This window comes from Phyllostomus discolor, chromosome 6 (genome assembly GCF_004126475.2).
Source record: "Phyllostomus discolor isolate MPI-MPIP mPhyDis1 chromosome 6, mPhyDis1.pri.v3, whole genome shotgun sequence".
Taxonomy (NCBI): Eukaryota; Metazoa; Chordata; class Mammalia; order Chiroptera; family Phyllostomidae; genus Phyllostomus; species Phyllostomus discolor.
In genome coordinates this window covers 147,861,406-147,887,410 of record NC_040908.2, presented here as the reverse complement: position 1 = coordinate 147,887,410, position 26,005 = coordinate 147,861,406, and the positions used below count along the sequence as shown (strand labels likewise).

General features: G+C 49.8%; 1 protein-coding gene and 1 long non-coding RNA gene across 7 annotated transcripts in view; one reads left to right on the top strand and one right to left on the bottom strand.

Annotated features, from left to right (window-relative positions):
* Window positions 1–230: 230 nt before the first annotated feature.
* LOC118501325 lies at window positions 231–1,955 on the bottom strand. Its single transcript, XR_004903959.1, has 2 exons — window positions 1,891–1,955; window positions 231–584 (listed from the first exon to the last, which is right to left on the bottom strand). It is a non-coding gene; the product is annotated as an uncharacterized LOC118501325 (long non-coding RNA).
* The window catches only part of SLC1A2 (solute carrier family 1 member 2), a 143,421-nt gene continuing 118,593 nt past the window's right edge, over window positions 1,178–26,005 (top strand). For 2 of the 6 annotated variants that reach the window (XM_036029246.1, XM_036029245.1), the window contains exon 1: window positions 2,140–2,306. In XM_036029246.1, the coding sequence (XP_035885139.1) occupies window positions 2,290–2,306 (17 nt within the window). In that variant the 5' untranslated portion in view covers window positions 2,140–2,289. Of the gene's footprint in view, window positions 1,346–1,461; window positions 1,561–1,675; window positions 2,307–16,641; window positions 16,838–26,005 lie in introns of those variants that run through there. The other 4 variants (XM_028515718.2, XM_028515719.2, XM_028515717.2 and 1 more) reach the window with 4 other exon arrangements.

Genomic DNA, 26,005 nt, shown 5'->3' with positions numbered 1-26,005 from the left:
GAGGTGAAGCAGAGTTGTTTTTTTTTTTTAACTTCTATTATTTCTTTTTTGGCTATTTCTCTCAGCTGCCTATTCATCCTTGGATATTGTGTTCTGTCTATGGCCATACCACCCTGAACGTGCCTGATCTCGTCTGATATTGTGTTCAAGAAACTATCCTCCTAAAATTTAACCGAACATCTTTTGAGCGTTCACTGTGTGCAAAACTCTAGTTGAAGACTTTGCCTTTCTTTTACATTTCATTTCATTCTTTGCACTGCGAGGTTGAGGCCGTTACTCCCATTCTGTAGACGGGATGAAGAGAAGTTGAGGACTTTGCCCCCGATCACTGCACTGGAAGGTGGTGAAGAACTCACGCGGGCTCTCGCATACCAGCGCTCGGCATTTCACCACTTAGCGGTCCTGCTGGGACTCTGGAGGCGCTGCCGCGGTCCCCCGATGAGCTCCGCGAGTTTGCACGTGGCCCGACGCATACCGTTCCTCTGACCAGGGCCAGCAAGGCAGAAGGCTGAAGATTGTCTCCCCCAGGAAAGCTGAGGGAGGAGACAGGTGTCTAGCAGACACCACCAGTTCTGAGACCCCGCCTGGAGGGGGGGAGAGAGAGAGAGAGAGAGGAAGAGAGAGAGGGAGAGAGAGAGGGAGAGAGAGAGGGAGAGAGGGAGAGGGAGAGAGAGAGAGAGCGGGAAGAGAGAGGGAGAGGAGAGGGAGAGAGAGAGAGAGAGAGAGGGAGGGAGAGGGAGAGGGAGAGAGATGGAGTTTAATTCTCACCGCGCCTCTGCAAAGGGGGTTACTTTGGATCCCCCTTAGCAGGCGGGGAAAGTGAGGCTTTTCCTTCCCGCGGTCACAAGGTCCGGCAGGTGGTAGAGCTGTAGGTGTCTGCAGGGTACCAAAGATAATAAAATCTGCACGGATCTCTTCATTATTATGTAAAGCCGGAGGGGAGGCTCCGACCCTCCCTTGCCCAAGCCCATCTGTCCGCGCTGTCCCCGAGGCTCAGAAGCCGGTGGCGAGCCAGAGCCCAGTGGGTGGAGACGCGTTGCTCGCCACTAGCCTGGGCCATCTTTCTGCGCCTTGCCAGCCAGCACCCCCAGGCTGATTTCCCTTGGCTTAAAAACTCTACGGCCTTCCAGCACCCGCCCGCCGCCTCCAGGGAGCTGCATTAATATTAATCCCTATGAATAATAGAAGGCCAGAGATTTATTCGGGCCTCTACGGGGGAGGGCGCGCAGCTGGGCTGCATTTTGGCCATGCCACCCGCGTTTCAGTCGCTTGGATTCCACGGGCCCCGGTACCCGGGACGTGGGAGGATGGAGTGGGTGTGCGGCCTGTGAGCGTGAGCTTGAGGGTGAGTATGAGCCAGAGAAAGTCAGCCAAGGAGTGAGGCGGGGAGCTCGAGGGAGGCGGGGACCCAGGGGCATCCCAGGTCTCAGAGCTATAACCTGTGCTTCTCCCCGCGCGGGGTGACCCGGATCCACGCGGGCTTGAGCGGGAACAATAGCGACTCCTCAGATCCTGGGCTCCTGCCACGGGCTGCTCAGGCCTTCCCAGGCAACTAGCGAGGTCTCTTTTCTTATTTGGCTAATTTATGGTGAGAGGCTGGGGGAGGGATGACAGAGGAGGGGCCGCGTCTTGGAGATGGGGGGCTAGGAGCGGCAATTAAAGGAGTCTCCAGAGGCGGCGGCGCGCGTGATGTCAGCTCTCGACGAAAATAGAGAGGGATCGCCTGCAAATCCCCAGCTCTGGCGGGGCTAAACCTCACAATCCCTCCCTGGCCGGCGCCGAGCCAGGGCGCAGCGGCCTCCACCCCCTCCCCCGGAGGGGACAGACCCTCACACGCGCGCACGCTAGCACACACTCAACGGCTCCTCCGCCACCACCCTCCGCTCTCACTCTCCGCCTCTCGCGGTGCCTGCAATCTCCTCTGCAAGCACAGGTGTCTGCGGTGGCGGCGCACTGTTCGTGCGAGCCCACCCGCAGCCCCGGGGCGGCGCTCTTTCCGGGAAGCCACCCTCTGAACCCACCGAGCGCCTTGCCAAGTGCCGCCGAGGCGGGTGGAAGGGAGAGCAGGACGCGCACAGAGGAGAACCGAGACGCAGATTAGCGCCAGCAGAGCCTCCTGCTCCCCTTGAGGCGCTAAAGGGCTTACCCAGGAGGCGGGTGGAAGGGCGGGGAGAGGCTCCCCATTAAATACCGCTCTCGGCCACACTTGCGCGCTCACCCCGGCGCCTGCCTACTCCCTCGCCTGTCGCTGCCGGATTGTGCCGAAGAGGAGGGGGCGTTCCCCACACCATGGCATCTACGGAAGGGTGAGGGGGCTTATCTCTGTACCCAGAGGAAAGCAGGGGCCGCTCACGGGGTGATGGCCCGCTCTCCGGGATGGGGACGGAGAGACGCTGGCACCGGTTTCGGCGACGGAGTCGGAGCTATGGCTGGGAGTGGGAGGGTGGCGAGGGGATGGATTTTCTTTTGCCAAGCTTACTGCTTAACCCTTTGAGGATGCGAGAGATTGAGGATTGTGTTATTTTATTTAAAAAGTACGTTGGGGGTGTGAAAAGTGTGACGCTAAAATTCTCCTGAGGTTACTTTGGAGATTTAAAAGCAGTAAGGGATTGGGCTCGGTGTGAGCGGCAGCCAGGGCCCGGGAAGCAGCGCTGGGAGCGCAGCGCAGGCTGGAAGGTGGGGACCCGCCGGAATGAATGAGCCGGGACCAGGGCGGGGCGGGGCGAGGGCTAGCGCGCGAGGCCTTGAATGTCAGACTTGCAGAGCCGCCGAATAGATGCCCGGCCTGCTCTGATCTCTCCTTGACCCTGGATGGCGGAATCTCCCTGGCCAGCGCTAAGGAAGAGTGGAAGAGATTTGGGTGCTTCCCGGGAAGAGGAGGGAAAATAAGTGGTTCGGGGCAGGGGCAGGAGTCCCTCCCGAGACTCCAGCGGGAAAGTGTTGGCTTTCCCATTCTGCCCACAGCTGTGGGGTCGTCTCCTGCCTTCGGAGGCTGCAGATGGGTGGCGAATGTTCTCAGTGATAAAGACACAAGGGAGATGGGGCTGCAGGGTGTGGGGCGAGGGGTGCAAAAGGATCCCTCCAATGGTCAGATCACCACGGAAGAGTCAGAACAACACCCTTGGACCCGTCTGTCCCAGGAAACTTTTCCAACTCAGGGGAGACTGGGGAGGGATAAAAGGACTGTTTGGGGAGCTCAGACTTTTGGTTAATTCACGAAATTGCACTAGCCGCTTGCAGGCGATCCCCGGGTCCATGTTATGAGGAAGGCTAATGTCAGCGGGTCTCTGGGCCCGTGGACGGACACCAAGGATGGTGCGGGCCGTCCCATAGTTTCTCTTTGATAAATGTCACCGGTGTGGCAGGCCTGTTTTGAGGGACTAAGTCTCTAAGTAGGAGTGAAGAACCGGTCCTGATGTTAGATTTCTAGACTCCAACCAAAGGGAAACTGTCCCCAAAACTGTCTCTCTGTGTTTAGGAGACTCGTCCCTTCTCTGTCCCCGAAGTCCTTCCAAAGGGGTCTGGCGTCTTCTGCTAGCACGAGATTTCTTTTCTCTTTTTACCCTAACTGTCCAGCAGTGCAGACCTTTTTTTTTTTTTTATTATTATTGTTTCTCCAAAGAGATGCTGTGGAAAGACACTGTGTGGGAGGAGGGTGGTATAATGTTCCAAAACCAGATTTCTGGAATTAAATATTAAGGGCCCATCTGGCTACACCTCAGTGTCTTCCCTGTTTGATTAAACAGTCTTTCGTACCAGAAAAGATATTAAGGCCTTTCTGGCTGCCTTCAGGGCCCTTCTAGATTGGCCCCTGCTTGTAAGGGCTGGGTTGGAAAACATCTGGGAAAGACATGGAGGGTGGCAGCCTTACAAGTCCTCCACCCAGCTCCTTATTTTGATGGCCAGGCAGAGAAAGGAGAGGTTGAGACCAAAACAGAAGTCCCCAGACTAAGTGTGTTCGTCTCACGTTTGTCCTCAATGAGGGCTGCCAAATGATTTGACATTAAATACAGAGCAGAACTGATTTTCAGGATCTTTAACGAGACTCACTCAGTTGATGTTATATTTGTGGATGAACAATCGAAGAAAGGATTGTTCGGGGCAACGTGGGTGTAGGAGATGAATGAGTTGAGAAAATTTGAAAGATGGGGAAACAAATTCAAAAAGCCCCATGGCCCCTTCTCATTTCAGAGCAGTAACTGATGGGCAGGTGGCATTCTCAGAAGTCCTGGTCTGTCCTTTCTTCCGTCTGTCCTTCCTGATTACTTACTGGGTGGCCCTCACATGCCAGGCTCTCTGAGGGGGAACAAAGACCTCAAGGGTCTGGGAACTGGCTTTTGTAGGTTGGCTCCTGTTGAGGACTCTGATTAGTGACTTGTCCATGAGGTTTGGTGGCATACTCTTACCTCTTCTGATGTCTTCGGTTAAGGTGCATGGTGGAGGGAAGTTCTCGAAGCCTCCTCAGGCTGTTCTCCATGTGAGCCGCTGTGCAATGTTGAAATTGTTTCCTTGAAACGTATATTGGCGAGAAGAAAGCAAAAATAGCAGTAGAGCTATTACGTGCTTTCACTGGATGTATTTTCAGTTCAACTCTGTTTGACCCACAATGTTTGGGGAATGAGATAGTGCGGTAAACTGACAATTCTGGGTACCAGTTACTTGATGATACCGAGTCTACAACATGTTGATTGCCAATTTTTAAAGAACTATTAGAAATAATAGTGACATCTGATGTTTAGCCCTTCACATTCAAAGCTCACTTGTGTACATCATCACATTTGATCCTTTCAATAACTGTGAAGTAGGTGGTCCAATGAAAATGGGCTTTAGGCATAAATGATATAGACAGACCGTAATGTCATCTTTCCAGGGAGACTCTAATACTTGGCAAAACTTCGAGGTTATCACCTGGAAATATCAGTTACCACCGAAGTGTATACTAGGCATGCCTGGTGCTGCAATTTGCTGGCTTTCTCTCACATCTTTGACATATACAAATCGCCTTTTGGAATATTCTTTTTTAAAAAAGATTTTATTTATTTATTTTTAGAGAGGGAAGGGAGGGAGAAAGAGAGAGAGAGAGAGAGAAACATCAATGTGCGGTTGCTGGGGGCTGTGGCCTGCAACCCAGGCATGTACCCTGACTGGGAATCAAACCTGCGACACTTTGGTTCGCAGCCCGCACTCAATCCACTGAGCTACGACAGCCAGGGCGGAATATTCTTAATATCAGCCTGTGCACTTGGCCTTTGCAAAGCACGCTGCAACACACTCTGGTTATCTGAGGCTTCTCACTTGGAACTGGGATTATTAGCATCCGGTCTCTGTAAAAGTCAGCAGTGGACTCTGGTCGTTCCCAGGCTCCGAGAGGTATTTTCTTGCAAAGCAAGGTCCAGTTTGATAGTTAAGCACTGTTTTCTTTTTCTGAGCCCCCTGACATGGCTAGAAATACAGTTTTAGGTCCCCGACCCAAATTAGAAAGAGATTATCTATCAGTAGTTGCTGGCAGACAGGCTAATAATGTCCACCATTGACTGAGATACAGCCGAGCACCCAGAGGCTGCAGAGGAGGGCATTTTAGAAATACGTTTTCGGGGTGGAAGGTGGCTAAGTCGTCATGTATGTCAGGGACCCCAGGCTATCTGTCTTCTGGTCAGCTCCCAGGAGCCAGGGGTCAGGGCGAAAGCCAGCCAGGAGGGCTTGGGTTTCAGTCAGACTTAGAAAGCAAGTGAAACAGAAAACTGCTGACAAGAGAAGAACTCTGGCAAGGGAGGCCTCTGGATTTATTATTCCAGGCAAACAAAAGCAGAACAGAACGGTTGCCTTCTCTCTCCTCCCCTCGGGAACAAGGTTGAGGTCAGCTGGAGGAAGAGCCTGGGGGGCGGGCTTATTGCGCAGGGAGTGGAGGGCATGGGGTTTGGGCGTCCAGAGGGGTTTGCCTATTGCCTGCCTCCGGCTTGGCTCCAGTTTTCATTTCTCATTTTCTCATTTTCAAGAATATGAAAATCAGCCACCTTGGGTAAAATAGCTATTAGAGGAACAGGGAGAAAGCCATTTCGTGTTGACTAAGGCAGCCTCTTGTGAGTGATTCAAAGCTTAATTCTCAAGAAATGATTTCCAAATCCAAATGAAGCTTGTAGAGTGGAAAGCCGGGTTGTTCAAACCCGAAAGGCAGGTCTGAGCATGGCTCCCGATGGCTACTTCTTAGCCTCGTTTGTGCCACACGAGTGGGTGCTGTCTCCTTTGGTCAGGTTGAAGGAAATGGTCAGACAAGGGAAAGCCCATAAGAGACGGTGCTTCAGCTGTAGGGACAAGCCATACTTAACAGCGAAGTGTGAGATTTCTAGGTCAGTGTGCCATAAATCCTACAGATCCAGCATTGCAAAGCCTCCTCACAGTTTGAAACACAACACAGGTTGGTTTCAATGAAAATCTCCCCTCCCCCCCTCCTCTGTGGCTGTTATCACACAATACCCAGTGTCTGGTTCTCCCCCATCACATTAAAGGCAAACTCAATTGTTTTCCATACTGATTTGGATCCCTTTGGGACGGGCTTGCCTCTCAGAGTGAGCTGACTCTAGTCTTCATTTCAATCACCTATTATAATTATTTTAATCAAATAAGACGACGACACATTCCAAATCTTCTAGCAATGCGCGGCAGAAGAGTCCTCCCTGAGATAACATTTTCGTTTGGTTGGCGTTGGAAGGACGTGTCCCCGATGCCTGTGGCATCTCACACACGCCACAACACCGCCTCTCTGACCGTCTTCCCTTCTGTGCCCCTAACAGCTTGTCGGGGGGCAAGCGGGATGTTTCAGAGCAAAGGTTTTAGAACCCAGATTAAGGCAAATCTCTTTATTTACCAGGATCCCGTGCTCGCACGCTCCTCCCGCTGCCTGCCCCTCACCCATCCGCCGCGCCAGCGCCAAGCCCTCGGAGTGCATTAATTAAAGGAGTGTTTAAAAATATCTCACTACTCCATCTCCACGTGCTCCATCACTGACTCGAGGCAGATGGGCTGCACATTTGTCAGTGGGATAGCAGAGGACTAGCATCGCGTTATAAATCTGGCTGGCTTCAGACAATGGCAGAAAAGACGACGGGTCAGCTGTGTTCGAGGGGAACAGAGGCAAGGGTGGATTGGAAACTCGAAAAAAAAAAAAGAGTACCTTATTGTCTTTGGGGCTTTGGTTGTTTTTCGGCAGTGTTGATGTTTATTATCTTTCCTTCCCATGTTTATCGAGATTCTCACGTAGCCGATAGGACGGGGACGGCTGGTGTTTTTGGCGATCGTGGCAGCTGCTTTGGATTACAGGCTCGCTGAGCGAGGGCGGTCCTTTAGAGATGGAATGAAGGGAACGAGCTCCATCTTGGCAGCTGGACTTGACCTGTGTCAGTCCAGGCTGCCTCTGGGATAGAGGAGGGTGCCTGTGGAAGAAGACCCTGAGTGAAGTCCCTGGGGACAAGCAGGGAGACAGTCTCCGCCCCACCTCCCGCCCGCGTCCCCCCACCTCTGTATAGAGGCTGCATTGAAGTCGCCAAGAGTACTTTCTGGAGTTACATTTGGTCGGAAGGGCCATCTGTTACTCGCTGCTTGTAACCTGGCACAGGACTTTCCGTCCTGGGCTCCTGCTACCCCGGTTCCCAGCCACTGTGCCGTCAGGACCGCAGCGCTGGCCACAGTGCTGGCTGGTGGCAGCGCTGGAGGTGGGTCTGAGGCTGGTCTGCCTCCCCAGCTGGGCTCTGCCCCCAGCCCGGGGGGCAGGAGGCGCTGGACGACTGTGACCCCCAGGCATATAGCGTGGGCTCCCACGGGATGTTGAAAATGTTCAAATTTTCATTAAAATTATAATTGTTTAAAATTAAAAACATTTCACCTAAAAACAAAATTCTGATTCTGGCTTTTGTCAAACATGGGCAGATTTGATGATGACAGAGGCCCTGCCCCTTCGTTTTGGTACCGTATATCGCGTAATTACAGCCCAGCATTGTTTTAAACACTTTTCACGCATTCACTTACGTAATCCCCACAATGATACGACACACGGGGACTATCATACCTTCATTTCACAGGCATGGAAACGGAGGCACAGAAAGACTAAATAACTTGCCCGAGACTTCACAGCTAGTAAAGGGCAAAGCCTGATCTTAAACCCAGGCAGCCTGGCCCTGCGTCCCTGGTCGCTTGGCCACAACCGTTTACTCCCGAGGGGCTGAGGCTGAGTGGTGGCTGTCCCCTGAGACAGGGCATGCACCCAATACTCACATATGTCACCTGCTTGACCCCTTCCTTTTCTCAGGCAGCCACTCAGACACCCAGAGCTTGGGCTCCGTCCTCAGAGGGTATGCCGCTGCCTGGTGACTGTGGGCTGGAGAAACTCTCCGAAATCCCATTTCTGTCTCATGAAAGGCAGTTCCAGCTACTTCTTCTTTTTTACCCCTTAGCCACTACCTTTTGTTATTTCTTTAACTTTGCTCTGGGTCGCTCTTAATGCAGAGTTCTCTTGCAACTATTGGTGGTCAGGAAGCCGATAGTGTTTACAACAGATGCAGAGCTTTGAAACAGCCCAGGGCATGACCACATGGGTTCTGTTCCTTGGAATATCGAGCCTTAGGAATGCACTTTTGGCAAATGTCCGTGGGCAAATTTCCTTTCTTATGTGACTTTCAAGTGTGGCTGTTTAGAGTGGTGATTTACCCATGTTCCTAAAACAGCTGCTAGTCCTGTGGGGCTGATGTTGTTGGGCCTTTTTTTCCACCAACAAGACTTGCAAACAGGTGCCTTTAAAATTGAGGAAGAAATCTTTCAGATGCATTTCTGTGTATGACTTTGTCAGAGTGGCACAGTTTACTGATCACCCAGTAGGTGGCAGTATACGTCAGCCCTTTGTTCAGACTCACTGGTCTCCTTTGACTCCCTTTGGGAACCTTTGGGCCTTAGGGAATCCCAATTCCCACAGCATTCCACTCTCTTTTGATTAAAAAACAAGTGTCTCCACCAAATATATTGTTTGGTCATCATGAGAAGATTGTCATATGTCAATGGTTTTCAGAGATATCACCATATACAAATATAAATAAAACCATTCACTTTAACTTATTCCAAGTCTGTGCAACTACACATATATGATTTCATTTTATCCTTGAAAAACTCCTATGAAATATTATGCTCATTTGACAGATGTGGAAACGGAAGCTTCAAGAAATTTTGATTTTTACGCTGTTATTGGGTTCTTTTTTGTCATCTCATTCTACAGTGTTTCATACTATCCACATTTTGCTCTTAATTCACATTTCCTTAAAACTTCACAAACTCTCCCTTTGTTTGCTTTTTTGCTCCGGTGGGTGTCTCCAATCATTCTGATCAAAGGAAGTGAAATAGCCAAACAGAGATGATGAAGAATTTAACAGGCAATGCATGAGAGGGACTGCAGTGGCTACAGAAAGAAGTTGACTAGCCCTGGCTGGTGTGGCTCAGTGGATTGAGTGCCAGCCTGTGAACCAAAGGGTCGCCAGTTTGATTCCAAGTCAGGGCGCATGTCTGGGTTTCGGGCCAGGCCCCCAGTAGGGGGCGCGTGAGAGGCAACCACACATTGATGTTCCTCTCCCTCTCTTTCTCCTTCTCTTCCCTTCTCGCTAATAAATAAATAAAATGTTAAAAAAAGAAGTTAACTAATCTTTAAGTAGAGATGTGACATTGCAAAAAAAAAAAAGCCACCATAAAAAAAAGTGAGACTAGGTTTGGGCAACCAAGAAAGATGGTCAGACCGCAGCTTGTAGACATGAAACTAGAGAATTTCAAATAGAAGTAGTTACAATGCATGAAAGTGAGAGAAAACAGATGAAACAAGGAAGGCATTCTCCATCAGGTGTCGGGCAAAGCCAAGTGCTGCAGACCAGGTTGTGTTTTTGCTTTTATCTCAGTCCGCTCAAAGGGACAGTTGTGATCTGATCACCAGCTTTGTCAGGAGAGTAGGCGGAAGTCAACGGGAACAAAGCACACATAGATAAACTCATCCAGGGGTGAAGTGGATGGATATCAGCCGACAACACTCATCTCAGACACTCTCAAGTTCCCTGGGGGGGGGAGAGGTTCAGTTATGATTTTTTATATTTCAATGCAACATATGGGCTAGAAAAGTGTCAACAATAACCATGGGACTAATTTCTAAGGATAGAATACAGAGTAGCCTCACAGACTGAATAATGCCCCCAGTGTGTTTCTGGGATTCGAAGTCATCCATCAGCAGACGTCCGTAAAATCCTCATGGAGGAGAAGTGCTGATCGGATCATTGATTTCTCGACCGGGATTAATTGCTCCCATTCCCAGTGAAGGAGCTTATCTACTAGTCTGAGAGTACTCAAATTTTGATTATTTTCATGATGTGGATACACTGAGTTTAAGGCATTGCTGCTGGCTGGTGCTGGGAAACTTGGGTGTGTGAAGTTTATTGAGGGGCGTTCCCAGCCTAACTGCCCTTGGAAGGGAGAAGGAAGCCAGGGTGGGCCGAGGGAGAAGCTGACACAGGCACAGGAGGCTGAGGGACAAGCGAGGCCCTTTGGGATGGCCCAGACTGAGGGAAGAGTCTGGCCTTTCTACCACTGCTGATCAGCCACTGGGCCCGGGCTGTGCTTGGGCACTGGGGGCGGCCCTGGGTGAGTACAGGCTAAGGCTTTGGAGGGTGATGGAATTGGTTACTACTGTCACTTATCAATACTCCCAGCAGCTGGGGGAATGAATGCCTCAGTCCTGACAGTGAGGGGATGAGGGTTTGGGCAGCATGCCACAGCATCCATTATTGACTCCAAATTCAAATGTTTGAGAGATAATAAAATAATGGGTAGGGTTGCTTTCAAGCTGAATATTCACGTGCCCATAAAGCTATCATCTGCAGTGAAATACTATATCTTAAAAGAAGTGTGTGGCAAGGGGAAAAGGGGGTGGGAGGTGGATTCTGGTGGACAAGTGTGGGGAGAATTAGTAGGCATTGCGCTCCTCAGTGTTGGCTGTGACCCACACGGTCCCCAAGGACAGACCAGAGAAGACTTGTCTTCGCTCCAGACCTTCCAAAGGCATCTGGTCCAGTGGGAGGATGGTTATCTGAAATTGCTGATTTACGAAGGGAAATCAGCTCGAACTAATGGAAGGGGCCGCAAGGAACAACACACAGATACATTGGGAAGCACAGTATACCTATTGTTGCTTTCCCAGTGTTGGCAGCCATAGTTTCTATATTGCCAGCAGAGTTATTTCCCTCGGAGTCCCCACCTTGGGAAAGTGTGGGCAGTGAACTGGATGACCCCTCCTGCCGTATCCACTGCATTGTTCTGCTGACTCAAAGGGTCATGCGTTCTGTCGACCTCCTGCCGAAGGTGATCGCGCGTTGACATTTCCCTGCTCCGTTCCCTCGGTAAACATGGAGATGTGTCCAGAGATGAAAGAACACTTTTGTACATCATCTGAGGCCTTGTAAATGATACCTGTGGGCATTTCCCCTGATCTTCTCATAGCAGTCGACTCTGTTCTCCGAAACCAGGACATTGATTATCAATGTGTGTGTGTGTGTGTGTTTATTAGCCCAACAGCTTAATCCAAGTGGCTCAGGTGGAGAGTAAAGAAGGGGAAGCAAGCCGACGTTGAAACGTGCCTGTTCTTTTTTTCTTGCCTGTTTTTAAGTTACATGCCTGGTATTGACTACGGCAGATAAGACATTGTCCGTGTTTCCAGTACTTAGGTAAAGCCAGACTGATTGTATTCAATCTACATTTAGAAAGTACATTGTGCATGCAGCCTTTATCAGCTAAATAAACGGGTGTGAAGGATCCACTGTCCACTTTCAAAGAAATTACCTTGAACAAAAAATATTTTTAACCTTTTTGTCTCTTGACCTGGTGGGTCTTTTCCCCATAACAAAACACATGGCATTATTACAAAGCTAGAACAAAAAAAAAAACTTCAAATACTACAGAATGGCATAAAATAAAGTAAAAAACTGCCTCCCAGCCCAATCCTGTTCTCTAGAAAGACTCATTTTTTTTTTTTGGTTTATCCTTTGAGACATGTTTCTATGCCACGTAAACATCCTATTCTTGGTCTGTGACTTGTATCATCCTATACAGACCATCCTATAACTTGCCTTTTCCTTAACACCTCTAGGTGTGTATACACATTATATGTATCTAATAATAGTCCACCGTGTTGTCATAGAGTAATCAATTTAAGCAGTCCCTGATTGATAGGTTTTCTCCAAGTTCCTATTATTCTAACAACATTGGGTAGAACATGACTTGGGAGGAGTGGATGCGGCAGGACACTGAGACGAGTTATGACTTAGGTGACCACATCATTCAGGCGGGAGGTAATAGCCTGGACCAGGGCATGGGGTTGTGTGTGCATTACCAGATTCCAAGGGTATTTAGAAGGACTCAGTGACCAAATGCATGTGGTGGGTGAGCAAGAGGGAGGCATAAAGCTGTTTCTCTGTTTCTTATTGGGCAAATGGGTGGTAGGGGAGAGTGCGGGAAAGGAATTCAGGAAAGAGATGGCAAGTTGGAAAGAGAAGGTGATGGATTCGGTTAGCATACTGGGTTAGAATTTTTTGGGTGGAGACGTTCACTGAGCCATTAGATGCATAAGAGCCTGAGGCCTTTACGGAGTGATACTTATGATCACAGAAATAAATGAGCTCATTCAGAAAGACCATGAAGCTAGAAAAAAAAATCAGGCTGCGGGAAGAAACCTGGAGAGCTCTAGTGTCTACAGATGGGCAGAGGGAGGTGATGTGGGGTGCAAAGATGCGGAGAGGTAAGGAGGGCAGTCGGGAGAGAGTGGGCGTCTTGGAGTGGGTGACAGCGCCACATGCTGTAGAGAAGTTAAGTAATATGAGTCCTGAAAAGTGGCCTTTGGAGTAATCAATTTCCAGGCCATCACTGGGTGTGCCAGAGATGGGTCAGCAAAGGGCTGACTAATTTGCCGTGCTGGTGTGGGTTGAGAATAGGTGTAGAGAAAATGCATGTAAAATTAATTTCAAGACCGTCAATCAAGGGGAGGGTGGACATAGGGAAGTAGAGAGGAGAGCAGGATTACATTTGGGCTTGTTTTAGTTGTTGGGTGGGGATGCTGTAAGCATGTCCGTAAGGAACATGGTTTGAGGAAAAGGTTTGATCAGTGATGGTGAGGTCCTGGGTACCCTTTGTGGAACAAGCTGATGAAAGAAAGAATTAGACCCATTGCTTGCTTTAGAGATTCCTTAGGGCAGGGCACGGCAGGGCAGGGAAGGGCAGGGCAGGCAGGGCAGGGCAGGTAGGGCAGCTCTGTAGGTACTTGGCTGAAGCGCCCTCCAGTCTTCCTGATCCCACAGCATAGGAAAGACAACCAGAACAGTGAGGGAGGAAAAGCTCCCCTGTCTAGGCTGCCAGATCCCTGCAGTCCACAGTGATCTATAGAATGACAGGTGCTGCTACTAGCTCCTCCTTATTTCCGTAGCTTCATTAGTCAGCTGGCTAGAGCTGGATCGATTTTTGTAGGGGTTGCTATTTTTTTGATGGGTGCGGGGCATGGGGACTGACCTTCCACAAGCCTTTCCAAGTCCCATAGAGGAATTCTCTTTCTCCGCCTTCTCTTTGTTCGCACTCTTGCATAGCTTGTGACACTTCGTAGGACTCATTCCTGATCCCCGTTCTCCCAGCTCTGCATTCTCTTCAGATCACGTCTTTGGCATTTATACAGAACATGTGTCCTGAAAGCTGCCAAGTGAATATTTCTATTCTTTTATCCTTGGAGACCTTTTCTCCAAGCTCCCCCACCGACAGCTGGAATCACCATGGCTACAATGGAACTGTTGCTGGTTTTTCCTGCAGACACATCCCTACTCGCTCCCAAATTTCCTCCGTCTCAGTAAAGGGCACTGCCATCTGTCTAGATGGTCAAGGCCAGAAATGTAGCCGTCTTTCCTGTTTTTTTTTTTGTTTGTTTTGTTTTCTCTTCTCTCTGCTCTAACTTACAAGCTTTCTCAGTTCTTTGTCAGAGCTGTCCCTTAGGCCTGGCCTTTCCTCTCCATGGCCATGGCCATCACACCAGCCCAGACAGCTCTGTTGGAAGCCACACCATCTCCCCGACTGTCAGTTCCCCAAATAGCCCACCTCAGGACCCGCCCCCTTTGTTCCTACCCTCTTCCCGCTGCTCCTCTTTGAGCAATCCTTCGTTCTTAGCTTAAAGGCCATTTCCCAGAGAGCTCTTATCTCACCACTCCTCCCAAAATAGGTCTCTCTTTCTTTGTCCTACCTCACTCCCCTTGCTTGCTGCCTTTGTGGCATCGGTCACAATTTTAAAACATGTTATTTATTTCTCTTCTGGTTGGTATCTGCCTCCCTCAGGAAAGCAAGCTCTGGGAGGGCTGGTTCATTGTTGCATTCCCCCAGACCCTGACACGGTGCGCTCAGAAAGCCTTCCTTGGTGGGATACTCATCCCCCTCAGCCTGGGGACATAGAGGGGGCTCTCGGAAGAGGTGACACTTGAGCTGGGCCTCTTCCAGGGACTTGGTCCCCATGACACATTTTTCAGACCTCTTTAGAGCATTTCATTATAACAGGCTGTGCTAAGTGTTTTCTTCTTATCCTTCTGCTCTGGACTCCCAGGATCTCTCCAAGGATCAGCACCACATTAATTCCTTTGTGCCCTGACTTATCGTCATTATCACAATGCTTGTTAGTGCAATTAAGTTGTCCACCTTGGGAAAGAGACATCAAGGGCACGGAGAGGGCAGAGGGGATGGTTTTAAGGGGGGGGGGCATCAGGGCCAAAGGTAAGAAATCCCCTTTGCTTGCTGGGCACCCCCTCCCTTTAAGGTTGTGGTGGTCAGTCAGACTTCCCTGCCCATGAGTCAGCAGCCAGCCTTTTGACCACTCAGGATTGATAGGGTTCAGGTGAGTTCCAAGAGTAATTCGTTGGGCAGCAGTGCATTTTGTGAAGCCAGAAATGTATTTGTCACAGTCTGTCACGTTCCCAGGCCGCTGTCTGGGAAAGATGACAAACTCCTAGACCTGCTGTTATAAAAAGCAAAGAAGTTCCACCAGATGAGGCTTTGAGCCCACTGCCATTCCCCCTCTTTCCCGGGCTTCCTGCCTCCTCTCATAAGGTTGGCTTTCTACTCCTTTTCCTTGCTCCTTGTGAAGGGAAGCAACGAGAAGCTAGCATGAATTCGATATTCAGATACAAGGAAGCGTTGCTTAAGTCAAAGATGATATTTAAGTTGCGTCAGTGAATCAAATCCAAGGCTCAACAGTTCAACTGCTTGTCAAACTGATTTAGAAAAAGGAAAGGGCCCAGAAACGGACAGCATTGTTCAATGGATGCTGTTTTAACTTGGGAAGAGATTCTGAATGTTTAATCATTCCCAACAGAGTTCTTTTCTCTGGCTTCCTACTGTGGTTGGGCAAAAAAAAAAAAGAGCCGTGTTATAAAAAAGAATGAAATCTTACCCCTTGCGACAGCATGGATGGACCTGGCGGGTATTATGCTAAATGAAATAAGTCGGTCAGAGAAAGAGCAATACCGTATGACTTCACTCATATGTGGAATCTCAAAAAGAAAAGAAATGAACAAATAAACCAGAAACAAACTCAAAGATATGGAGAACGAACTGATGGTTGCCAGATGGAAGGGGTTGGGGGGTTGAGTGGAAAAGGTGAAGGGATTAAGAAGCACATATAAATTGGCAGTTACAAAACAGTCGTGGGGATGTAAAGTACAGGTTAGGGAATAGAGTCAATACTATCGTAATAACTATGCATGGCGTCAGGTGGGGGGCAGACGTTTCAGGGGACCACTTCATAAATCGTGTGAGTGTCTAACCACTCTGCTCTACACCTGAAACTAATAGAATATTGAATGTAAACTATAATTGAAAAAAAGGAAAAAAGAGCCATGCGTCTAGAAATAATGTCCCGTGGCTGGTATGTGTGTTTTCTGGAAAGCTAAATGGAAATCTTTGGTATTTCTGTATTTTCTGGAGTGGATGCTCTTCTGGAGTTTTCTTTCGGGGGGACAAGTGGAGGGGTGTTTGCTGTGTCCTGGTAGACAGGTGACAGACACTGTGCCCCCCGTCTTCTCTCTTAACCCTGAGGACTCTGTGATTGGATGAAGGGCCGGTTGATGGAACCCCCTTCCTGAGCCTTCCCGGAAGTTCTTGCAAGCCGAAACCACCCTCACTGTCCTCACTGCCCGTGCTAGAGTCCTCCAGGGCAATCAAAGTGCTGTTTTTGAGGTCAAAATAGAATCCAAGGAGAGACGCTGTGTTTTCCTTGGGCAGAGAAGTCTTTGTTCATTGGGAGAACCAAGGATACACGGATCATGTTTTTACTTGACTGGCTTCCTCTCTCCCTGGGAAGACTCTCAGTGGGTTCCCAGGAAAGCAGACTCCAGTCCCCCACTCGCAGATCCCCACGTCACCGTTCAGGAATCAGGAAGACCAAACCAGTTTGTCCAGCAGGGGGCACTGTGGAACCTGACCGGGCAGCTCTAGACAATGGTGCTTTTCCCGCTGCGCTGAAGCAAGAGCCAGAGGGCAAATTGCCTCTTTCCCAGGCCAGCAGCAGCTGTTGCCTTGGTTTTTAAGAAAGGAAGCCCCTCTGCATCGATTATTTACATTCCAAGCGACCTGGAGTTGTCAAATCAAGCTCTCTGGAGCCTGGGACACGTGGGCAGAAGAAGAGAAGCGAGTTGACAGTGGTCACCATTCACCAGCGTGGCCCTGGCTCCTTGTCCCTGTCCTCCGGGCTTCTCCCTGAGTCACCAGCGGGGTTTGAACGAGAGTTACTGGTTCCAGAACTCGGGTATGTCCTACCTGGTTTTGCCTGATTATTGGCAGGTTTTTTAAGGTAAAGGGGCAACCCTGGGGAAGCAGAGAGGCCTTTGAAGAGGGAGGAAAAGATGCTTGAGGGATTGAAAGGTATATTTTGAAAAGGTTGGAAAGGCCCCAGAATAAACAACCCGAGAAGGGAAGCATGAAAGCAGATATTTGTCTTTTCAAAGGGACTATCCAGCCACCCCAGAAGTCTGGTCCGTGTCCCAACCCAGCTGGAAAGAGGCAACAAAATTAAAAGAGGCGTGAAAATGTGGTGTTTCTGTTACGGACACGCTCCCTGGGAGGCGGCCATGGAGGAGACGGGGACTTATCCACGTGTCCATATGTTTGTCTAAATAGGACTCGATCTCGTCCCCTTGGAGCTAAGCTGGGCTGAGGGCAGCCACGAAGACCACTCCATGTTTACAGGGAGCAGAAGGGACGCTTCAGTGTCTGCTTGGGGTGTCTGAAGTTCACCTTTGTGTTTTTCGTGTCCTCTGGTCATGTGACATTCGTTGGATAAATGCGTGAAAGTGGTCGAAAAGCTCACTGGATGAGTTCTTTACCACAAGCATTTCTTTTTTTTTAAAGATTTTATTTATTTATTTTTTAGAGCTAGAAGGGAGGGAGGGAGAGAGAGAGAGAGGGAGAGAGAGAGAGAGAGAGAGAGGGAGAGAGAGAAAGAGAGAGAAATATCAATGTGTGGTTGCTGGGGGTCATGGCCTGCAACCCAGACATGTACCCTGACTGGGAATCGAACCTGCGACACTTTGGTTCTCAGCCCACACTCAATCCACTGAGCTACACCAGTCAGGGCTACCACAAGCATTTCTGATTCCTCCTTTAAGAGGATCTCAGATTCTTTGAGTGTAAGTTCAGGGACACAGGGACACAGGGACGCAGGGCCAGCTTCTGGGCCCTGAGCTCAGAATGGTCCCGTCCTTGGTTTAAGGCTCTGCCATCGCCCCATCTTGGAATTCTTAGTAACAAGGGGCCTGTGTTCTTATTTTGCCCTGGGCTCTGCAAATTATGCAGCAAGTCCTTCAAGGAAGCCACACCTGTGCAGGCCTCTATGAAATGCTATTAACGATGACAGGGGACAGGATAAAGATGATAACCTTGAGAATATCTGATCTCTTGCAGTGCACTAGAATATTCCAATAATGAGACACTTTGCATAGAACAGCTTCTGGGAGACAGCGCTGCACAGAGGTTAAAATAATGTGTTTGATATTCAGAAAGACCCAAGCAAAATGCCCCGGTCCTTTACTTACCGGCAGTATAACTTCAAGGAAGTTAATGAGCCTCTCTGAGGCTCAGTTTGTTTATCTATGAAATAGGGACAAGGTTGCTCACCGGATAGGGTTTTGGAAAAAAAAATTAAGGCAGGAAGGACTTTGCGGATCACACCATATAGCGCCTGGGGTGTGTGTGGGCGACACCCTGTAATGATGAGTGCCAGTCACTCTTTTCCTGGGAACAGCATGAGTGGGTTACTCTTAGCCAGCTGAACTTAGATGGGGTTACCCATCAGTGTCTTGGCTTTGCAAATTAGATGCTAACATTTAGCACACAGCCAGGGGTGTTTGCTGATTCTTTCTCGTGGAGTCACAGGCAATATGATTAGAAAGTAGGTCCTGGACTTCCTTGATCTCATGAGTGGTGTATTTGTACTAGCAGAAGTTTCTTAGAAGGTTTTTCTCTTACGTGCTTTTAACCCCTGAACTATTTTCCCTCACACCATTTCTAACTCAAAACACATGGTATTTTTTCTACTGTCTCCAGCTCTCTGAAACCAGTGGGTGTCTTACAATTCAATTCAGTCCTGCCACTGTCAACCTGGAGACTCCCTCCACCTCAGGCACCAGTCACAAGCCCAGGTTGGGTTCTCGACAGACAGGCTATAAATCCAGCAGGTTCTCCCCAGTCCCCTCCTCTGGTCTGAAAATTCACGAGACTGATTCAGGGACAGAAGCCAGGGAAGCATTCTACTTTTGTTTCCCAGTTTATCATAAAGGGTATAACTCAGAAACAGACAAATGGAAGAGATGCAGAGGGCAAGGCATGGGGGGAGGGGCACGGAGCTTTCCCTAAACCTTGGTGTGTTCACCAGGCCAGAAGCTCCCGAAGCCGTCAGGGGCTTTTTTTTGGAGGGATTTTTATGGAGGCTTCGTTAAGTAGGCACGACCCATGGACTCACCAGCCATTTGGTCATCAACTCCATTTTCAGCTCCTTTCCCTTCCCCAGGGGTTGGTGGTGAGGCTGAAAGATCCAAACTCCTAATCAAGCCTTGGTCTTTCTGGTGATCCCCCATCCCATTCTGAGGTTGTCAAGGGGCAGAGCCCTGGGTCACCAGTCGTCCCTCTCTGTTAGCCTACAAAAGACTCTTACCGCTCTGGAGAGTGCTGTGGTTTTGGGAGCCGGGTGCCTTCCAGGAACAAGGGACAAAGACCAGCTATTTTTTCAATTATATCACCTCCCATAATATCAGGGTCTCCCCAAGCAAGAAGAGTCCTGCTCAAGCTCATCCATCTGTTCTCTTTTTAAAGATTTTTTAAAAGAGTTTATTTATTTATTTTTAGAGAGGGAAGGGAGGGAGAAAGAGAGAGAAACATCAATGTGCTGTTGCTGGGGGCCGTGGCCTGCAACCCAGGCATGTACCCTGACTGGGAATCGAACCTGCGATGCTTTGGTTCATAGCCCGCATTCAATCCACTGAGCTACACCAGCCAGGGCTTCGTCTGTTCTGAAACTGTATAAAGATAAGGTATAGTTTCAGGAGGTGCTGGGCTGAGAGACAGGGGGCAAAGCGGGGATTCAGACCTAGGTCAGATGATCAGCAGGCAGGGGCATGAGGGAGTGCCACTGAGCTTTAGAAGGAGGGCTAACGACTCTTTCCTCTAACCCAGGGAATCCGTGATTTCCTCTCTGGGAGGCCATCCCATCAACTCCGACAACTGGTGCTTCAATACTTCCAACACCTTAGACCGCCTTAAAGCGTGTCAGTGGGTGGTGAGTGGTAATCTCGTGGTACGTGGCCAGTAACAGGTAATCAGATGTCACAGTTTTATCAGGTAGGCTGGTATATGGGGTAAAAAAATACTGCCGCGTGTGCTATGGAAGAAAATGCCTGTGTCTTCTACTTAAAAAAAAATAGGCAGGTGGGCACTAAAAGATTTAGACATAATTATTTTTAAGGGAGATCACATAGGAAGACTTGTGTGCTTTTTACCTTTTCTTTTTAATGTTACTTTTCTTAAATGTTCACGGGACTCGGATTTTGCAGGGATGCACCAGTATGAGTTGGGGCAGGAGTAACCCATACCAAGGTGCCGTTCTGTAGGGGTGGGGAGTGTATTTACAACAAGTGTCCTCATCATGCACGAGAGCCGTACTGGTTAGACACAAGCAAGATCACAAAAGCATGACGCCTTTCATGTCACTCACAGGCCATGTGTGTCTTTAACACAGTACAATATCATTTGGGACTTACGCTTATATACACATCAAAACATTTTTAAGAAAAATGAGAGCACAACCTATAAACTAATTTTTCCTATAAAATAATTTTATAAAAGTTGTCTTTTTTTTGACTTGGCAATGTGTTATGAACATGTATCCATAAGTAAATCTATAACCTTGCTTAACGGATACGGTATTTTTGTGGATGTAGAATCACCCCTAAAACCAATCTCCTATTGTCATGGCTTATCTTGTTTCTAATTTTCACTATTATAAACATCCTTGTATGTTTACATATGCAAACCCATCTTGGTCTTTCCTTAGAGGAGGTTGCTAGAAATGAAATGACGGGGTCAAAGGGTTCATGCATTTCATATTTATCATTTGGACACGTATTCCCCAACTGCGCAGCCTCAGGGAGACAGGAGATCGGAAAGCAGGAGTGCAGTTGTCTTCCGGGGTCTGCCTCCCTGCAGTGTCTCCTCGTTGCGGCTGTAACAGGGAACGGCTCTGGGGTGAGCTTTTAATTCTAAGCCAAAACCTGAGCCAGCTTTACACTAAGAAATGTCTTTCCCCATACCTGGTTAAAAAAAAATTTTCCCCCTGTGACAGCTTCAGATTTTACAGATGCTGTTTCGAGTTCACACTAGTCTGTGTTGACCGGTCGCATCCTTTAGTTTCAGGGTGTTTACGCTAATTGTAGGAGATTCTCATTATTTCTTCATCCTTAATTGCACAGAGTTCATGCTGCATCACTGAGTGTGAGCTCTTCTCTGTCAGCAAAAAGGTGGCTCCCCACTTTACTCGAGGGGCTGGCTCCTTTCTTTTTGCTGCAGGCAGAAAGCGCAGACCACCCCCTCTGTTTTGAGCGGGAGTAGATCGCCTGGCAAGCCGCACACGTGGGAAAGGGCATCCTGCACAGGGTCCTCCTGCAGGGGTTGTTCTCACATCCCGGACCTTCCTGTCTCAAAACCTAGCTGTACCCCCGTCCTGGAACCTCCCCGCTCCAGTTGTGGTCGTTCTGATTGGATTTTTAACCTAATCTCTGAAGATGACAACTATAGAACAATCAAAAAGGTAGACCATCCAGTTTGGCTTCATTACCTGGGTAGGTCCAGCTCAAGGTGGTTGCTTTATTTCGTTTCCCAGAAACCTTAGGAGACGTCTGTCAGGGCCTATGTCTGTAAAAGGCCAACCCCTGACTTCCCCAGGGATGAAGGGAGACCGTGTGGGGAGGACAGCCATTCGATTGGGGAAGCAGGAGGAAGCAGAAGGACTTGCTAAAGGTCGGCGTGGATGGGGCTGCCCTTTCCAGGCTGGTAGGAACAGATTGTGGCTGAAAATTTTCAGTGTGTGACTTGCAGGCTGATGCAAATCAGCTCCCCCAGATGAAGTCTCTCCCCGAACTGGGCAGAGGCCCAGCCACGCATGGGCAGGCTCTGCAGGGCTATTGCAGTGCCCTTCCCTCCTGTTCAGGGGGCCCTGAATGGGTGGCTCACTGCAAAATGCAAGACAGTCTCATCTCATGGGGTTCATAACCCCATGGAGCTGAGGAGGAGGCTAAGCCTTCTGTGCTTAGGGTAGGACTGCCTTTGTTTAGCTCTCTTAAGATCAGGTCGCTCACATCCGTCCTCTGAGCAGACAGGCCATGGCATTGCTTGTTGTCACCTGACCAATGGCGGCCCCCAGGCCTCAGCCCAAGCAGGCTGTACTTGTCCCACTGTGGAGTGGCCATGGGCCAGGATCCTTGGCGATGGGCTGCTCACCGTAGGTAGCAGTTCAAGTTCGGGCTGTGTTTCCTTGACCCCACTCAGACCATGCTTTTGTTCCACCTCTTTCCAAAGTGGGAGTCATCGGGGCTTGTCGGAAATACATCCCGACTAGGTTTCTACATCACGTGAAGGATAATAAGCTGTTTCTGCTTGTTGTCACCATGGACTCAGAATGTCCCAGACCATTTGGTCCGACCTGCTCCTTGTTCTGAGGCCCACAGGCAAAGCAGGTGGAGAGACCTGGGCTTTAGTTCGTGTCCTGCCTTTGGCTCCTGGATTGGAAATCTGTCCATTGTATCTCATCATGTGCTCTGTGCATGTTAAAGATTGGGAGAAAGAAGGAAGTGAGGTTCTTCTGCCTAAAGGCAAAGACTGGGGCTCAGGCACATTCTGAGGTTCCTCCTTCCTGCCCAGTATGTGAGCTTTAGAAGACACGTTGCCAGCTTTACCTGTGTCCTTCCCTTCACCTGGGGCCTCCACTTCCTGGACACTGGCTCTTCTGGGGTCATCTTGGCAGATGTCACTTCCTGAAGTAGTCTCAGTGCAGGGGTGAGGTGGGGGGAGCCAGGCTTCCCCGAGCTTCCCTGTCCCTGGATTCCTAGAGCCGCTCATACATGAGGGGGACGATATGGGACTAACTAGAGGGAGTAATGACTGAAAAAAGAGATAAGCCTAAAAATGACTATCCTCAGGGCTTCTGAGTTAGTAGGAAAAAAAATCCTAAACTTTTGACAGGAGGTTTCCTGAGAGTCTAGCTCATTCCCGAGGCCGGCCCCGGGAAAGAGCGCCTGGCCTTGTCTTCACTGTCTTTGGGAAACCCCCACCACTGCCCTCGGGGAGCGGGGTGGTGTGCTGGGATCCCCAGGCCCTCCCAGCTCCAGGAAAGCCTGGAATTGCCCGCGGTGGGGTGTTCCTGAAATCGGAGTTAGTCACTGTGTGTGGTGCAGCCAGAGCAGCGGCAGGGGCAGCAGGGAGGGTGCTCTGTGGCCCTTGGGCGAGCTCACCTCCCCCTGGGCCTCTGGGATCCTTGGGGTCACTGGAGGCCAGAACCCACACTTATCACCGAGGTGGGAGGTGTTGGGCAGGTAGGGCACTCCATCTGCCTGGGACAGCAGTGGTCCTTGGGGCCAGTGCACCCTCCTTACCTACCTACCTCCCAAGGAGAGAAAGGCCTTTCTCCAAGGCAACAGGCCCTGCAGCCATATCTCCCACCCACCACAAAGAGCTGGCTTAGCGTTATTATGCACTCTCCTTCCCTCAGCTTCCTGCTTCCACATTATGCCCAGTGGCCTAAGGATGCAACAGAAATGGACTCAGTACTGGACCTCTCCACCCCTTGGGGCTGCAGGGCCCTGATCCCTCCCACTGAATAGTTAAGATCTGCAGGTTTGAATTTTCCTGGAATTTAGCCCCTTTGGAGGTGGGTGGGACCGTGACTTTCCAGCAGATGAAGAGGAACTGAAGGTGAGAAAGTGGGGTGAACTCTGCAGGGAAAGAAGAAGGCATCAGCCCAGCTGGCCTGTTATGGCTTTTTCTGCCCTGTCCCTCAGTCATTGTCCACGGGCCACAGAGTTCACGCTCCTTTGACTGAAGTCAAGGAAATCTTGAGAGTTCAATTGGCGATTCGGTCTTTCTTGTATTTGGAAGTGGCCTTTCACCTCCTCAGCCTCAGGCTGCCAAGTCTGCATGGCCCCTGTCGGAGGGCCGGGTCTCCGTGCAGGCGTAGAGCGGCAGTTCGAGGCGGTGCCCGAGCAGCAGGTGGCCCCACTGGTGAGTCTCTGACCCCTTCCCACCTGGCTGAGGGCGTGCTCTGGGGCAGAGCGTGGGGCTCGGCCCTTCACTGAGACATCAGAACACCTCAGGACACCACTGCTGCCTGTAGCTGGGGGGTTGGAGGAAGGATCCCACCCAGAGGGGCTTTATACAAGACTTTGAGAAGCAAGTTAGACCTTGGGGTGGAAGTTATAGGGTTTGTTCTGGGGCCGAGGCAGGAGTTGGTGGTAGAAGGAAGGAAGCGGTCCCGATTGCCAAGGGAGGAGGGGCTCCATCGAACAAAGAAGTGTTCTTTTACGAAGGGACTGGAGAATGCTCAGTCATCGCTCCAAGAGAGTTCCACGGGGGCTGTGGTGCTGCTTTGGCCATTCCCATGAGAACACAGCCACGGGGGGGCGGGGCGGGAGGAAGAGGCTTTGTGTGAAACAAACACACGATAATACAAGGGAGCCTCTCTTCTCTCCCGTCTGTTAAAACTGGAACATTCCGGGCAAACAAACCTTCATACTGTCTGCATACCATGTAAGGTGTATGTTTTATTCAGAGGTATGGTGATTTTTATTTGGTTGTTTTGGGTGCCGGGGCTGCTCACAAATCCCTAAAGGGAGGGCGCAGTGCTCAGAAGAAAAGCGGTTGGTGACATTTTCCCACGTGTGTGAAATGTCCCTCACATGTTGTCTGACCGCCTCTCTCTGGTTACCAAATCCTAATTTGATTCAAGGCTTGCAGTGAACACCAGTTTCGGAGTTGTTTTTGCCATCTGTCTGCTCAGGACAGTGAGGCAGCGGGAAGAACAGAAGTGTGGGCTGTGAGCCACCTGCAGCCACGTCTCAGAAGCCGCCGGGGAAGGGACTCTCGTGTTAGCTGTGCGGCAGAGGCCAGACCAGGGGGTCTCCGGGAATAGACCCTCGGCTCAAGGTGCAGTAAAATGGGCTGTCATTCATTGGCTTAACCGATGCTTATGGGGTGACTGGCCCTCTCTTTGAGTCAAGTCTAGCCATCCAGTGGGGCTGGCAGTCCAGTTACTGGGGACGACGCATCCACCTGCTATCCCTATATCCCGGCCAAGACCTCAGTATAGGACACCTGGCACCAAGAAGGAGGTACAGATGCTTACATCTAGGACTGGCGGCTACTTTCTTAGTGAATGACGAGGCTTCTGGGAGCTTCAGTTTCCTTCCCTACCTTTGTTATGGTGGTGATAGCCTCTGCCTTGAAGGGCTGTAGTGGAGGTTACCTGTCATTTGGCCAGTGCCAGAAGAAATAGATGCTCAAAGGAAAAAAGGTGGCTGTTTAAAACATATTATCACTGTGCTTATATCCCCCTCGGAACACCTAAAACTGAGCCTTCAATGTGTATAAAACCTTCAAGGTATATTAATGTTACACTTATGCATCCTCCCCTTCCAAGCCCACACATACGTACATGTAGCTGCTGTGGAATCGTGCAGAAAGGGAGACCATGAAGATGCCAAGCCTGGGCAGCTGCTGTTCAGGACTCAGAGCATCCCCCTGGGGTCTTCCCCCAGCCCCTCCTCTGCCACTGGGAAAGGAGCCTGGGACCCTGGGAAGCGAATACTAAGGCACCCCAAAGGTTGGGAGCTCGAGCTCTCTACTTTCCTGGCCTGGCAAGTAGAAGCAGGAATAACAAACTCGGTAAGCACGAATACTCTTTGGCCCTGGGAATTCCTAATACTCTGTGTGGGATTGCCCGGCAGGACCCCTGGCCCAAAGCCCTGGAGGCAGGATCCCTCCGCCCAAGGCTGGTGGCTTCCGCAGCCCTGGACGCAGGGGGGCGCTGCAGCCCTACTTTTCCTCAAAGATGGCTGGAGCCCTCCCGGGCTGGCTGAGTCAAGTGCTGAAGGCTCATGGAGGGTTTCCTTTGTGCTTGCCCGATTTCACCTCCGCTGTGCCTTCTACTGTGGAAAATCGGTGGAAGGCCGGAGGTGCCCTAAAAAAACAAAACATAAATGGTGCATGGATTCTTCAACCAGGAAATTTAGAACATTTGCAACCAATACATTTTTTTATTGTAACAAACAATTAAAAGCACAGAAAAGCGAAAGGAACTTCATCTCCTCTTGAGAATAATGTTCAACACACACATAAAATGATTATAAAGGATTTTAATTTATTTACCAAACTAGGG